Source organism: Xiphophorus couchianus, chromosome 20 (genome assembly GCF_001444195.1).
Source record: "Xiphophorus couchianus chromosome 20, X_couchianus-1.0, whole genome shotgun sequence".
NCBI lineage: Eukaryota > Metazoa > Chordata > Actinopteri > Cyprinodontiformes > Poeciliidae > Xiphophorus > Xiphophorus couchianus.
Genome location: NC_040247.1, coordinates 7,877,078 through 7,894,831, shown reverse-complemented (window position 1 = coordinate 7,894,831; position 17,754 = coordinate 7,877,078). Strand labels below are relative to the sequence as shown.

General features: G+C 36.2%; 1 protein-coding gene across 9 annotated transcripts in view; it reads left to right on the top strand.

The window, feature by feature from the left end:
- The window catches only part of arhgef10la (Rho guanine nucleotide exchange factor (GEF) 10-like a), a 128,328-nt gene that overhangs the window by 88,270 nt on the left and 22,304 nt on the right, over positions 1-17,754 (top strand). For all 9 annotated transcript variants that reach the window (XM_028003007.1, XM_028003010.1, XM_028003009.1 and 6 more), the window contains one exon: positions 13,818-13,904. In XM_028003007.1, the coding sequence (XP_027858808.1) occupies positions 13,818-13,904 (87 nt within the window). The remainder of the gene's footprint in view (positions 1-13,817; positions 13,905-17,754) is intronic.

Genomic DNA, 17,754 nt, shown 5'->3' with positions numbered 1-17,754 from the left:
TCGATAAGAACAACTCTGAGGCAGTTGTGACAGTTTCCAAAATCTCAGCTAATGTGCTAGGAGTGTGCAGAGGTCAATCCTTTTGTTTTGTACTCTGCCAGTGCTAAGCAGAATTTGTAGCCAGGTTTATCGAACTCAAATGATAGCCAATGGGTACTTTGAAGACTAAAGCAGAAAAGTGCTGGCTGTGCACCTCCACTCGTTCTGTCTGCACCAACAAAAGAAAAAAAATATAAAAAACACAGAAGGGGAAATTTGAGTGAACACTACTTTGTAAATTCTGGCATGTGAAATGGTACAAACTGCAGGGATTCCATAGAAAACCTTTCATTTAGTTTAATTGGTTCTGAGAAAATAGAATAAAAGAACAATTAAGAAAATACTTAACTAAAAACTCTGATCTCTATTGGACCATTGTTTGATCAGTTGGTTTATTTTTATTGTGTTATAAGTGTGAAACCACCAACATCATGACATGTGGACATCATAAGTGAATGCTGGCTTCTCCCCATATCGGCCTAAATAGCAACACTGCTGAAAGACTGTAGAAAAGTTGCAGATATTGGCATAATTATGAAGGTGCTGAAATAAGTAGTGCAACTGCAAGGGTGCTATAGCACAAATGTGGAGATACAGTCATATTTTTAAATCAACCAAACAAGCTATTTATATATTAATATATTATATAATAATGAAAAGAACAGAACAGAAATATAAATATTCTTGCTGTTATGTTTTGTTTTGTATACTATTGTGACTACTGTTAGAAACGGAGAACAAATCCCTACACTTGTCCGGTTTTACTGTTGCAATTTAAACAGTAATGAAGTGGCACTCATGGCCTTTGTTTTGTTACTTTTGCATCTTGGATTCATAAGTCCTTGCTTTCATAATGTTTTTTTCCTGTCCTTTCCAACAGAGGGCAGTGCATTTCCTTATCTTTTAATTTTAAAGAAAAGCCACACCCACTGCCTGGCAGTGAGGTCATTTGCAAAGGCCCCAATCTGTTGCTGTGACAGTTAACATACTAATTACAGGGAATCACAGACACTGAAACCATGCCTCAGAGTGGAGTTCTGTTTCTCTTGCCAAGGGTTTCTGCTCGTTCTGTACTTGTCAAGATAGCATGCAGGAACAAATTAACTACCCAAAAGGGAAATCCAGCAGATCTGCTAAATGTGCTAATTTGGTCACATTCTTTCCCTGTGATTATGCATCCATGTGGGGAAGAAGATGGGAAAAAAACTACTTATGTTTGAAAAAAGGGGAAGAAAACCCTGCATCCTTTTTGATTTCTAATTGTGCGACATCAGAGAGTTTGTTGCTGTTATCTCTCTTTAGTCTTTGCTTTGTTAATTAGCGTTTCCTCTTAATACTTTTAAGCATCTGGCAACCCCAACAGTAGATGCTGCTTAGTTTTGTTGTAGTAGGTCAATGTCAAAGGGATTAAAGAAGGAAAATAATGTTTTTAAGACACTAACACATGGTCAAATTCTTGGCTTTTACACAAAGCTGCCTTTTAACCCTTATTACAACAGAACTCTTTGGAGCGAGTAAATTTAGGCGCAGGGAGAATGTTTGAGGGTTAGGAAGATGATTAGTTACTCAAATCCCTCTTTCTGCCCTTATGGTCTTCTCTCTCAAAAGGCTCTTGGCCTCACTTTCCCTTAGCATGTGAAGACAAAGAATGTCTTAGAAACAGTAGTGCAATGAAATTAGTTTGCAAGAATATAAACATATGTTCTGTTACTACATTTGCTTTAGGATAATTATATGGTATACCATAGTAGCAGTGAAAATGTGCCTCATATTTGTTCTTTGTGGCCCATTAAAGAAAGCCAAATGAATGTAAGGACATTTTTACACTATGTTATATGTGTACTTTGTTCCAAATCATTTGATGAGTTTGTTAACATATAACTTTTTCTGGTTTCAATGCACAATGTGAAATTATCTTAGAAGGTATACCGAAGGGATTTGGAGAAGACTTATTGAAAGTTGCATAGAGCTTTATGCTTTGCAAGAAAGATGTGCAGCCTATGTTTGTGGTAATTCTTACTGCACTACAGGGCAGCATATGGTTCTAACCTGCAGCATGTACTTGGTAGCTGCGTCAAATCAACGTTGGACCACATTCACACTATAAATGAACCACTTTGGAGTATGTTGGAAACTACCAAAACCACCTCCTTCAAACGGTCTTGGTACAGTTGTTTTGGTCTGCCTGCTAGTAGGACTGTTCTGTTCACTTCTACGTAAGCAAACCACACCAAGGGTTTACAGCACAGTTAGTTGTAAAAAGGCTAAGCAAATCTTATGTTGTTTATTATAAAAAAGAGTTAATATGTGACAGATTGTGCAGTAATGTTGCAATGACACCCTATCGTGTTCCATTGTACATTTATGTGGATTGCAGTGACAGTAAATTGTTATCACTTGACAAGTGTTTATTTAAAAATATCAACAATAATATGTGCAATAATTTAAACAAAAATGTTTTTGTAATGGAATGCAGCAGGAATGCATTCTTAGAAATATGTACAATGCTTCAATGCTACACCAGTTTTTTCCATTACTCCTTCTTGATAAGAAAACAGCAGGAAAAAGAATAGTGCATACTTCCATTATCTCTCTTTGAAATTAATCTGAGCTGAAGTTAGTTGGAGTTTTTTTTAAGTTTTTTTTAATTATTATTTTAAACCAAAATATGTTTTTAATTAGCCTGAAATTGAAAGTTAATACTCTGAATTCTCATATTCTCTAAGGGTGAGAGTTACTGTATAAGGTTAGACAGAAATCAGGGGAGCCAACAGCAAAGCTTTTTTCTGCAAAACTTAAGATATAATTCCTTCACAATAATTGCAACAAAATAATCAGGAGGCACCTCTAAACATCAAAGATAAGCTGTGAGTAGAGATAAAGATGGAGACATATGATGACTGGACTCTAACCTTGAAAATGTCTGTATTATTATTGCAGAATATCAGTCTGATTAATAACCATTTGAATCTTGGCTTTGTAAGGTTACATTATGACTAAAATCGTCATTATATATATATATATATATATATATATATATACTCTCTAGTATATATATATATACTATATATATATATATATATATATACTCTCTAGTATATATATATATATATATACTATATATATATATACTGCTCAAAAAAATAAAGGGAACACTTAAACAACACAATATAACTCCAAGTACATCAAACTTCTGTGAAATCAAACTGTCCACTTAGGAAGCAACACTGATTGACAATCAATTTCACCTGCTGTTGTGCAAATGGAACTTTGTACAGAACAAAGTATTCAATGAGAATATTTCTTTCATTCAGATCTAGGATGTGTTATTTGAGTGTTCCCTTTATTTTTTTGAGCAGTGTATATATATATATATATATATATATATATATGTATACATATATACAGTACAGACCAAAAGTTTGGACACACCTTTTAATTCAATGAGTTTCCTTTATTTTCATGACTATTGACATTGTAGATTCACACTGAAGGCATCAAAACTATGAATAACACATGTGGAAATATGCACTAAACAAAAAAGTGTAAAACAACTGAAAATACCCCTTATATTCTAGTTTCTTCAAAGTGGTCTGATAACATCAATGTGTAGCTAACAAACATTAAACACAGCAGAGCAAACACAGTCTGATCATGCAGTGGAAAGATTTAAAATCCATAGAACTTTTTTTAAGAAAGCATTGTGAAAGGAAACTTGAAGCTGCTTCCAAATGTTTGACATGTAGGAAAATCTTTTTTTTTTCATTTAATTTAACATCTTTTGGAAATATGAAAAAAAAATCTATTTAAATCTAAATATAGAACTGAGCTCAACTGGCCAATGTGATGCTTGAGCAAGTCCATTAGCATTTTTGAAACATTTGCGATTTGGGGTTCTCTAATCTGATGCCAAATAGAAAGCAAGTTTCCAAGAAAAGAGAGATTCAAATACAAGAAGTGCTCCTTAATCTGCACAGCGTCTTTGGCAAAAGCAACTCTAGCACCACATGGTTGGGATTGAGCTGGCATGACAGCCCAGATATTAGGGATTACAGAAGATAGGTTTTGATCTCAAGCCCAGGGTTTTATTTTATGGACGTTCATGATGACAAACCATTGTGTCAACCTCTGTCTTTGAGGATGCCGAAAATCTCTTGTACAATGCTTGTCTTTGCTTGGTGCAAACGCCTGTGGGAAAATACAAGTGAAGATGTTGGAAGTGATAAACTACACAGGGATGTTTTGGCCTGTAGTCTTCTTTCAGACCATTAATGCAGGGGTAGGACACTTCTTTCATCCAAAGTCCAAATGGACATGGTCACAGGAGTCAGAGAGGGTGTAGGGTGGGGGTTTGAAGTGCATGTGTATGGGTGTGTGAAGATGGAGCACAGTAACAGAGTAAATTTGCATCACATTTGTTGGCAGTCTTGCAGCAGTGAAGGACACGGGGAAGAAATCTCAGTCGAGTCATGAATATGAGTTTATAATGTCCTACCAATGTCAAGCTGGGGCTCTGAACAGAGATATGCAAAACCGCTCTCCAACTTCATTCAACTTATTGCTGATATAATCTGTGGCATAGCTAGGGGAGACGGGGAATCGTTACTGTTCAGACAGTGCTTATTAAATTCTGAGAGATGTCCTGAGTTAGTTTCAATATTAAGCTGAGAGCCACATGATTTTGCCTTGTGCCCAAACTACCTCCAAAGGACCTTTGCCAGAGCTAAGAACAGTTAAAAATCCACACATTTACTTGCAGATGGTTTAATCTTATTGTCTTCAAATGACTTTGAATACTCTGTGTTTAATTCAGGCCTGCATGCACAGCAGGTGGTTGGCCCTTTGATCTCTGCTTGTGGACGCTAGGGGAATTTAAATCAAGTGGTGTCATGAAGCACATGAAATTACATGAACTGCAAGTTTTGACTTTGATCGTGTTGTCTTTTAAAATTAGGTTAATTTGAGAGTCCGATTTATTAGAAAACAGATAATGAGCAAACAACATTTTGGTGTCACCATATGGCCAAGTTATGATTGCACACTAGTTACGATTGCTCAAATAACTAATTTGTAATCAGAGTACTTTGAATTTTTAAAGATTATCTTTTTTTGCTGGTGTTGCTAAAGTAGTTTTTATTCTTACTCTCTAGATACTTAAAGGGATTAAACAGCGTGGTCATTAATCATTTTAAAGCTGATTGCAATTTCATATGTCATTAAGCCTTTCAGTCTTTGTTTGGGTTGTTAAAGCAGTGAATTGGGTAAATTGTCTGCCACAGCCATTCTGTGAGAAGCTGGAAACTCATGAATCAAAGAGCCAATTGTTAAACCACCTGGAAAGGAAGTCAACACTACATTATATTTGTCTGACCGCTGATACTAGAGACTACTGTCTCTTTTTAGTGATGGTATCACCAGTTTTAAACATTTCTCATCACTTGAACTGTCTGTCTTCTCTGAATAAAGAAGATTGGGTTGGGGGGTGAATTGTGTACATGCTATCATTGACCATAAATATGCAAGTGAGCTCATACAAATTTAAACGCTTGGAATACCTCTTTCTTCTATTTTAGAACTAAAGGTAATAGGTTTAAGGACCAAATAATCAACTTGCCCTCTGCAAACCCATTAAGAAAATGTTAATATCACTGAAATGTCCATTTATTTCAGAAACGTCATCATTAAATAAATCATATTACTTTAGATAACCCACAGATGTTTGTTTGAAAGCCTTTATTTCTGTTAGTCATGGTGCATTTTCTCTTATAGTAAATGAAAACACAACATTTAAAGCTAGAACATAACATCAGACCAACAAAAAACTTTAATATAGAAATGTAACTTTAATGTAAAGTATATTGAATGTCTGCTTAAAGGTTGTCAATTTTCAAAAGGTACTTTTAATTTGACAAATGAGTGGGAATGCATATTTTAAGTTATTGAATATGACTGTATTATTTGGATCCTTTTGTAGATATATCAATGGCTGAGTAAAAGTCTGAGAATGACAATATTTTATTATTTCTACTTATTAAAGTCTCAGATTTTGAAACAGTATTCCTGTCAGAAGTACTTAAGACATTTTACTCCATGCTGTCTTGATTTACTTTATAACTTTTGACAAAAATTATGACAGACTGATATCATTTTGACATTGTTGATGTCAGAAATTATAACGTTTCATAAAAGGATGAAAGCTCCACCTTCACAATTTTTCACTTTTGCAGCATGGTCATTTTGATAACTTTTTCTGGGAGGTTTTTCATCAACAATGCAACAATTCATATTGTGGAGGATTTGTACCCAGTTTGGCAACTGTGGTTTGCAAGCAATTATCTACAATCTGCTCATTTTCTCTTGTAATGAAGTGTGGTCACATACACAGTTAATGATATCTACTGGCAGGAAGTTGCCCAGAATTATTTGGATTTGATCAGATGTATTACCTTTTAAATTTCATAAGAGTCGATTTGTCCAACTTTGGGTATTACAATCATGGGAAATAGGAAGTATTATAAAATTTCTGTGATGAATGTGGATGCAGCGCGCCTCTTCCTCTTGTACTTTAATGGGTCAGTTTGGTTTTCAGTTTTACTTAAAGTATTTAGATGGTGAATAATGAACATAAATAGTTTGCTTTTACCTTGCAGGGGTGATGTTGTAACTAGTTCCTGTTAATGATAAACCAGTATAACCTTGAGGAGGTCACTCCTGAAGAAACACAATCTTTGGGGGCACATTTGTTTTCTCACAGTGTATTTAAACTGACCTTTAAACTGGCAAACTATAAAAGTCCAGATTTTTGATAACGTTTGAGACTCTATTCTTCTATTAGGTCAAATTTCAGATAGGTCAGGCAAGTTTCTACAACCTATATGTCCCAAATACTACCTAAATATGATAAATCCATACTTATTTATTTTCAACAAAAGGTCTGTTTTTTCCTTTTCCATATTGTCTGTTATTTGACACAATTCCAGTGTATGTATCTATGGATATACACATCTTTCCTTGGTTTAGCCAGAGACAGCAGCATGAGATACTTCTGCATATCAACTGCCTAGGGGGAAGATTGGTGCACCTCAAAGAGCAGCTGTCTGGAACTCTGCCATTTCTGACAAATCACTCGATCAATCAGGGCAGAAAAGGTCAGGGAGAGGGAAAACTTAAGGAGAAAAGAGCAAAAATGTGTTGTTTCAAGCAGAGAGTGACAAGCTGTGCAGTGTACAGTGTAATAAAATGAGATAAAATAAACCATTATACACCAACAGAGATTTCTTGATGTCTTGTCCTTGCTCACATTTTAAAAGGTTTTTTTAAAAATCATACTGTTTTAGGGGTGTATTTAGTTTATATGTGTCAGTCCTATTGATATGTTACCATGGGAGCCTCTCGTGTTTTGGATATGGTGACAGTCAACAAACAGCCCCCTTATACATGCTTATTTTGTCAACTATCTCAGAGCTAGCCCACAGAAAACTGAAAAAGGACTACACTGATGGCTTTTCTCAACATAACAGATGTTTTCGCAGTTTTTCCCTACTGACTACAGCGGGAGTTTGATTGTACCAACAGGCTCCATTCTGTTGATCTGACTGGTTGGATCTAGCTTGGAATATATGGTGACAGACAGCTGGCTCATCCACTTACCTGCCAAATATGTTTGAAAGTGCATGCCCTTTTCCAAACTGTTTTTAACAAAGGCTTCCCAGATGGTTCACTCTTTTAAATAGCCATCTGCTTATGGAAAAAAAACAGACAAGTGACAAATTAAAGAAAACCGTAAAATTTTGACCCCTCCAGAATTTCTATTACAGTTACGAGTGGTATGTTTTTGTATCACAGTAGTCAGAAAATACCAATCAGAAACCCTTTACAGTGAAGGATCTGAAAATCGATATCAATTTGTTCTGAGTGGTCATCTTATGATAATACTTTACTATGATGGAAATCAGTATTTTCATGTAGAATCTGTCTCAATCTCTAAAGCATATGAAGCCACAGAAAGCTTTGTCTAGCATAGTAATAATATTAATCTTAGTAAATGAGTTTTACCCTCATGTCATCTGTTGAACACCTATGCAACAGTCAATATTAGATAGCACTCTCCATTGCCAAGAAAGGGAATGTAGCACATCTTTAAGACAAAATACAGTTACTATCATCCAGATTTCTTTTCTGTGTGTGATTTGTCCTTCTGAACATGTGCTTAGCTAAATATATTGCATAATTAATAAGTAGTATATTGCTCCAAAAATAATTCCAGTTAACTTGTTTATATATATATATATATATATATATATATATATATATATATATATATATATATATATATTTATTTGTGGCTCAGTGACTGTCATGTTTCTTTTTGTTTTTTTATTCTTTTTGTTTTACTATGGACCTCTTTTGTGTCTGAAATAAAGATTGATTGATTGATTGATTGATATATATATGCCCTTATCCTGTAATTGCTAGAGCTTTAAAACCACCCATTCAGTTTTAAAAGTGAAACTACATCACTGTCCATCATAGGTTTCCTTCTTGATTACCTGCAGACCAACTTTGCCAAATATCTTCTGTTTCAGCTTCTTTAGTTTCCATTACCTGTAACAGTGGTCTGGGTATCAGTAATTTCAGGTTGACTGGCGGTTCACTTTGTGGCTGTCCTGCCTCTAGCCTTAGGCGGTGGAGTTGCAGTCGAGAGGGAGTTCCTGCACCAGTCAATTACCAGTTAATAAACAGTGGAAGTTTTCTATTAGTGCTTGTTAGTGCGTGTAAAAGATTGTTGGTATGTGGAATTGGGAAAAGGTACTGTGACTTTGGAATTAGAAAAAAGTACTGGGATAATTTCTTTCCCTGGGTCCTGTATACGACACCCAGTTCACTGACTGTTGAGATATTATTTTTCTATTAGATTTTCATCAGGCTATACTGTGCAGTGAAAAGAATTTGCTCATACACTTCTTTCTTTTTTTTTTTTTTTTTTTTACAATTGCCTAGAAGTGTTTGGTCAGGACTTTCACATAAGGCAATATTTTATAAAATAACTGTAGAGCACTATTTCCAATAAAGCATGTATATTACTTGGGAATTGTGGAGACCATCAATGCAATTGTTGTTGTCGTACATATCATCATTAATAACATTAAAAGTCTCCAGTTAATATAATGCACTGTTGTATTTTGGAAAGCAGTTGTCACAAATCTCTATGTCTTCCACACATTGAGAAGAAAAAGATTTCACAGTGCTTACAGGGGAAAATTGCTTTAAGGAAAAACAGTGCAACTTAGTAGCCTTGGGAATTGAAACAACCTTAATTGGATTTGGAGAAGCCATATTTACCAAGGGAGCACTGCTCTGACAGTCTGACAGCCAAAAGCATGAATCATTAAAACTCTTTCCTGTCATATTAGACTACGACCAATAACTATTGCTACTTGCTACTGCTGACATGATGTGCCAAGGGGTGTACCACAGTATCTCTTGGCAAAAAGTCTTCATAATATATAAGGAATGTTGACAATAAATGTTTCCATCCTACAGGAAGGAGATTTAGCTTTACACTTGAAATATATCTTGTAGACAAACAGTAAACGTTTCTGCGCTGATATCCTTAAACCAGTAAATGGAATACAACCTCTTGAGATGATAGGTGGGAGTAATGCTCTTTTGACTGTTGGAGTCATTGGTGACCAGCAGCTGGAAATTTGCTCTCCCATCACATTAACAAATCATTCTTTAATTGGCTCACCTGCCAATTTGGTCCCTTTCCTTCCTCGTGTTCCCTGAAATCCTCCTTCAAATCTCCTCAGCTGGCTTACAAGCTCACTTTTCCTTCTCATTATGCACGTGGATGCATATCGTTTTGTATCTCATACAAGAGGATATCTTTACTTTCTCTGTTCCACTCCTACAGCCCTCCAGGTGGACACACAGCCTGTGTGTCTGTCTGGAATCCACCGAAGACTTTGAGAAAGCTTGGATGTCATTGATTTTTAAATGGGGCCTCACTGATACCATATTAGCTTTGGGAGTGCCTGTAATATGGACGTTGCTTTAGGGCCACATTTCCTGTGTGCTGGTGTCGATATAATTAGCACATTTACAGGTGGAAACAATTTTACAGGCTTTGTTGTTATGCTCACCCTGCACTTTCCACTGGCTGTTTTAAGAGGTCCAGTAAGTGGACCAGTAGTTCACTGTATTGATTATAGTCATTGCTACTGTTTTAATGTAATGGCGTCATAGTATGCTTCATTCATTGTGACCATTTTTTTATTCAAAAGGTTTTCATGTAATATTTAAGATTTGTTATTTGCACAGACTGAATAGCTCATTGATATATTCAATAATTGTGTGCCTTTACATTGAAGTATCCATTATGGAAAATGGTTTGCCTCTTTTAATGCACACTTAAATACAGGGTCATTTGCAAGCTGCTAATTACTATTCTAATATAAATAAACTGAGATTGGCTCATTTCACTTGAAATCCTACATTACTGCTTTTGAACACCATACAAAGCAGTAGAGGGCAGATTTACCATGGATACGTTTCTAGTACCGTATTTTCCGCACTATAAGGCGCACCTAAAAACCTTCAGTTTTCTCAAAAGCCGACATTGCGCCTTATAATCCGGTGCGCCTTATATATGGACCAATATTGAGCCACAACAGGTCTGGCAACTACGGTAAGCAGCCGCCGACTTCATTTTCCCCCGTGGAAGAAGAAACGGGAAAGCAGCCGCCGATGCAGCCAGCGGTGCACGCTGGGTTTTGTGTAAAGACCCCAAAATGGCTCCTATTAAGAGACATGCTTACAACACAGAGTTTAAGCTCAAGGCGATCAGTCACACAGTAGAATATGGGAATCAGCAGAACACCTGCTGCGCTGACGTCACAACCGCATGCGCAAATGCGGCTCTCTTTTTTACCCTTTGAGTTACCATGACAGCTAGAAAAGACTAAGTCTTATTTCAGACGCAAATAAAACAATATTATGAACATTGCTGGATTTCCAAACGGTCCTGAATTAAGAAGACAATGGCTTGTAAATATTCGTAGCTACCAGTTAAAGCTAACGCCGCACAGCAAAGTTTACAGCCTTCACTTCACTCCGGATCAACTTCTTCAGCCTAAAGCAGAAGGTAAAGGAGCCTCCTGTGTTATTTCCATGGAATCACTTCTGTATTCAGCCTGAAAGAGTTTATGGGAACCAGAGAGCAGACCAGAGCCAGACAGCCGAGCTACTGATCCACCTGTACAAACTGCTGTAAACACCGTCCTGCTTCACAAGAAGCATGCAAAACTAATAAAGCGAAATAACACGGAGACCTTAAGGAACACGGCCATATTTTTCTAAACGCAACAACTTTGAACCTGAACAGTCAGTTGAACTAGAACTCCGACACCAGAGCTAATGTTAAGCTATGGGCTCGTTGTGCTTCAGAAGCAAAAAGCCTGAACCGTAAAATCCCCGTTACTTGGTCTCTGACACTAATGACAATAAACCACGTAATATACTTGAACATAAGGTAAAAACATTGTCCGTTAGAATGGATGAAAAATGTTTAGATACTTAAATAGCACATTTTTACAAGAAAAATGTCCGGCATAAGCTAAAGTTAATGTTAGCCACAAAGTTTAAAGAAAGTAAAACTCACCTTCGTATCTGTGTATAACTAGGCGAACATGTTGAAACCTTTCTCCAGATTATTGTCAGGGCTTCGGATCAATGTTCATCATTAAGCTGAGGTGCAAAGAGCCCATAGAGCAGCAGCGGGAGAATTTAACATGAACGATGGTGCGGAAGTGGAGGAAGCAACAGCTGTTCATTTTGGGAATGAACGGAGTTTTCAGAACGCTGGTTTGTAATCTATTAATAAAGTTTGACTGACCTATCTGACTATTTTGTCGACATTCCCTTTATCGCAGTTCCATCTAATGAATGCATAACGTAACCCCAGCCTCTACTGTAGCGTCTATTCTATGCGTCTTATAATGCGGTGCGCCTTATATATGAAAAAAGTTTTAAAATAGGCCATTCATTGAAGGTGCGCCTTATAATGCGGTGCGCCTTATAGTGCGGAAAATACGGTATTTTAAGACTAGAAAGGTGCAATGTACTCAGACACAATGCTATCAAGGTTTATGAAGATTGGCCTACAATGCTTGCCAATCTCAGGTGACTGATAAAATCCATCCAGTAGTGAACCGCTAGCACTATGCTCTCTAGAGTTTCAGTCCCTCTGGTCCATTACAGAGCTCTCTTTCTTTTAACCACAGGGCTTTTCCATATGGACACCATTTATGGCTATTGCTTAATTACCTATCAAAAAACATTCCACAGCTTTTGAAAAGGAAAAGAGGTGTCAGGAGACAAAAGACAAAGATAAAAGAAAGAGGGCAGGCATAAGAAAGTGTGAATGATGGGAAAGAGAATTGGGAACACAGGACTGATAGATTGATAGAGGATGAGCTGTGCATCTCTGGAATGAATTTGAATGGATGGGCACAGACAGAAAAAGAGGAGGAATGCTTTGCAGAGCATGTAAGGAGAGCGATGATCTGGCCAGTGTCCTTTTTTGTTTAGTGTTTACAAACAACCCCAAATGGAGAGAAAAGAGGGAGGGTCTTTGCCACGGGTGGCTATAAATTACCTGTGATTGATGCATGCTGCCATAGAGGACGACAGTTAAAGACATGGAGCTCTCGTCGCCGACGCTCTCCACACTCACGCACTCACTTCCTCACTCACTTACTCACTTACTCACTTACTCTCTTCCTCTTCTCGAATTCAGCAACTCACCCACTTCTGGCTTCCATTATCCCAACAACACACAATTATTTGTTATGTCGGCTACATGGCCTACCTTTAGCGGTCATATTCCAAAGTAATCATCATTCCCAAATAGAGAGCTCCTGGTTAGAGGTTGTTGGTGTACTCTGACACATGCACTTCATTTTGTAAATGTCAACCTCAGTCACTCCATTTCAGGCAAACATTTGTGCAATATAAATAAGCAATGTATTTATTTATTTTACCTATTTGACAGATCATTGATTTTGACAAAGCGGAAACAGGTGCTTTAGTCCTCTTAGTGTGAGAAGAATTATTATAGCATAATTTACATGGCCTTCGAAACGGGTAGCCATCGAAAAACATTATGCTTCTAAATCATTTTGTCTTTTAACTGTCATTCAAAAAGCATGAATATTCTTCTGAAATACAAAGCTACTGTAGATTTCAAAAGTCACTGACTTGAACTAAGCTCCTCAGCCTTGGCTTCTTTTGTTTATGCTGATAAAAGGACCTGTACCATCCAAACTAAAAATCTGTCTACATCATTTGTTTTATTTGATGATTTTTTTTTATTTTTTACATTAGTCATTGAAATTCTATTTTCAAATTACTGGGTAGGCTTGTAGTCTACCATCAATGATGAGGGGAGGTATTTTTTTCTGGACTGAAAATGGTCACTTTTGTTTCAAAAAATTAACTTGACAAGAAATACTGTGCTTCTTGCTATTCAATCGCACTCCTTAAAATAGTGCATGGTTTTTCTGTGTCTCAATCCTTCTTTTATTTAATAGGCTGCTCTGAAAAAAAAAGAAAAAAAAAAACAAACTCATATGAGTTACAGACTCCCATAATTTTGTTGCAGAATTTCTCAAACCAGCTTACCCCATGGTAACTAGAATTACAACAATATATCGAAAAGACAATGGAATTACTGTCTGAAGACATGCATAATAAAGATGTTTTTTCTTTTCTTTTAGCTTGAAACTGCTCTTCACAACCCTGTTAACTGTGCATTGTTGGGCTTTTCTGCAGCAAGTACCTCTTTACCTCAAGGCTACCTCTGGGTAAGTTATGATAGTGACACATGAAGAAATGCAGACTCTTGCACATACCATTCACAGCAGTTACTATTTTAATATTTTGCTGTAAGTGAGAATAAATCTGTCTTTAACTATGCAGATATTTGAAAATTGTCCCCTGGAAACTATTGTAAATGATTTTAATATTGCTGTGAGTAGTAAACAACTGCAACACACAATTTTATGATGAGTGGGACAAATCATTCTCAAACACTACCATTTTAATACACCTGACCTCTCAGGAATTTAACACAATCTAGTATGAGAAAAGATTTCAGAGTGGAAAAAACAAAGCAGAAAATCTTTTTTTCTCTTCAAAAGTTTCCATTTTTGTCCCTGGCCACAATGGAAAGGCTGGTTAATTTATCAGGTAAACCTCTTTTGACCTAAAAGGTGGTTCAATCAAGTGTTGGCCCTCCAAGAGTGAGAGTGAGGCCCTGCGTCTCAGACTTAATTGCATTTGAGGTGCCATTCTAAAGGAGATTCGACATTCACTCAGATGAGGAAATGACATCATTAGCATTCTTGGCCCCATTCCTGATTGCTGCCTGAAATTGTTTTATTTTCAGCATTTTATTTCTCTGGTTTTTACCACCACATAAATGTATAACAAAGCTGTGTTTCCCTTTTGACTTTGCAGCTCTTTGCACAATACTTTTTTAAGTACATTTTGTAACCTTAGTCCTACATAATGTAGATATGCAGCAATTTAATATTTTGGTAAACAACTAATCCATTGAATAAGCCCTCAAATAATCAAGTAATGAGATGAAACCATGCTTTCTTCTACTGTGTCAACCATCAGATCTTTGCTTAATCAGAACCTGCTTATCTGCATATATCCACATACCCTTTACAGTCAATTGAGTAACCTTAAAACATTTTTGGGCTTATTTTTAGCTCTGTAAATGCTCTTTTAGAAACATTCATTTGGTATCGCACAAGGTACATGATAAAATGCTTTGTTACTTCTATGATATGAATAACATTAGTTTGCAACAAATTATATTTTACTTGCCATTACAATTTAAACGGATCACTCTTGAAAAATTTGACTTTGACCACATCATGATAGCTCATCATTTTAAACTTTTCTTACTTAGATTTGGATTCAGGTGTGGTCATAACAACCCAGAATGATCCACCTGCATGACAGATTGATTATGTCTGGAAATAAAGCTGTTTCATTACTCAGAAAGACATCTGTCTGCAAAGCTAATGTTGATATTCAGCCTTTTTAATTCTGACACTATAGAAGGTGTTCACTTTTTTAGTTATTGTTACATGTGTTGTCACAGTGTTTTTTATTCTGTTTTTTCCCTCTCTTTCTGGGGGTGTAGAAGCAGATTTTTGTTGTTTTCTGGTATTCTCTCTATCCATCTTTCATCCGTGTACTTGTGTCTCCTTCTTTCTTTTCTGTCTCTCTGTCCATTAAATTTTAAATCAACCCAATGCATATCGTTTCTCTGTAAGAATGCTAAGTCTTGTTTCAAAGTGTAAAACAAATACAAGTGGGTCTCAAGCTTGAAGCACTCACCTTTTATATCTGAAGCTCATAATAAAACTCACTAAATAAAGTAAATTACTGGCATTAACCAAAATGAGTTTTGAGAGACAAATTTCACATTGACAAGAAATATTTAAGCGTTTCACTGTCTTGATATGTTCTGCAACACGATTTCATCACAAATCTAGTAATAATGTACTTCAAAATAAGCAGAGCACTGTTCAAATATTGGGCACTGCATCATTTCAGTGAAGGTTTTTTGAAAACTTAAATTTTGATTCTATAATCCTCTGCAAAGCATTCTTTCCTCTCCAATAGAATTTTGATATTTTTCACATACAGACACATAATTAAAAAAAATGTTTGAGATATTACCTGAATGAACTTTGTTGTATTGTCATTTCAGAGTGAAATATTCACTGAAAATATTGTTTTGGTTTTCTGAAATGTATTAAAGTCATGTTTATCTGAGGACAGAAAGAGACATTTTTACTTGTTTGGCTTGATGTTTTTGATGTTTGACAAAAACATCAAAAACTTACTAAAAGGGAGTTCTGTGTGATAAATAATGCTACTTTTTTTCTTTATAGAAACATAACTATATTTTAAGGGCAGTTGGATGTAAATTTTCTATTCAGTATACACACATTTTGCAGCATAGAAACTGGAACATTTGTATGTTCACCCAAGTTTGTAAAAACATTTCTAAAATGAAGTTTAAAAAAAAGAGAGAGAGATCTTGTTTTAAATAAAAACTTTAGAGCGAGTAGTCTGCAGTGTTTGAAGCTCTGGAAAGAAATCATTCAAACCATTTAGTCAGCTCTTTGACTTCTAAACATGACTCTTTCGCATTTGTTGTCATGAGAAGCCATTTAAAACAATATGTTACAAAACATAAACAAAGCGCTTTCCTCAAAAATAAAATATTAATGGCAATAATTATAATAATTATAATCATAATAATAGTGAAGGCCTGTGGTTCCAGTATGAATAATTAGTGGCTGAGTGTTCACGCCCCCAGTTGGCTCTACCTCCCTTGCAGCCTTGTCAAATAAGGGATGACACTAATCATGTTAAAGTGAGATGGGCTATGGGGATTTCTGCACGCTTTGATCAGAGTAATGACATTGTGTCTAATCAGCCTGATACTGCAATGTTTGCCTGAATGCCTTCACCTTCCCCGTCCCACTTTTTCTATCCTCATAGTTCTCGTTCTTGGGAACAAAATCTCCTCAAATGCTGCCCTTTTGCTTCCTATTGTGTACAACAAGAATACATTTGCTGTAGAGAAAAGCATAGATGCATCCATGCCAGGGTTAGTAAATAAACTCTTAGCCTTCAGTTTTTTACTTTATATTAAGTGAATTCAGACACAGCCACTTTATTCTGCTTTTCACTGGTTTCATAGCAACAATCTACTCAATGCTACCAGAGCATTTACTGACTTAGGTTTGTGATTAAAGCAGAACACAACTTTATTGCACAACTGTTGTGCAGGACACAACTCCAGTTGTTTGGTATTTTATATAAATGGCAATGATGTCACTAGAACACAATATTTTCAACAGATGCTTACAACTTAAATTAAAAGAATATGAGAAAAGAATGTTAAAATGCCTGGCTGAGTCTGGACTGCTTCTGGCTGTTGTTCTTCAGTGACTTGAAACTGTTCTGTTTTGGAGAGGGGGAGCCTTTGCTGCAAGATGAGTGCTCCCAATCTTCTTTTCACCCTGTGCAACAGACCATTATTTGTTCTGGCTCATTTTCAAGAGCCCAAAGGATTGCTCCTGTCCAGATTCTGTGTGCTGATACAAATCAAACAAATGATTGCATGCAAATAAGGATGAGTGTTGCAGAGAACAGCTAAAGACTATATTTAGCCCATGTCCCACTCACATGTTATGATTTATACAGAGGAAATAATTCCTTGCTGTCTTTACAGCAAGCAGGTGGGATTTTTTTTCTATGAAAGTCATATTCGTCTGACCTCCTACAGGCATAACAATTTAAATCGCATTAGAACCAAAACACAACACAGGAATTGTTTGGGAATGACAACAGTGCCACCTTAACTGAAGTTTAATCAGAGACAGGTTGGATGTCTTCTGTTTTCCTATTTTATTTCAGCACTGGGAATTAAAAGGAAAGTTAAAAACCAATACAACAGTGGTTCATATGAAGTCAAGCCCCAATTAAATCTCAGCTTGTTAGATTTCCACTCACTCTGACATGTTGGATCCTCTTGCACTCGTTATGACTAGTGTAGTTTCATGTGAATATCTTGCTGTCTTCCTTAGTATGGTATCGTTTTTACTGCCCTTTTGCTCT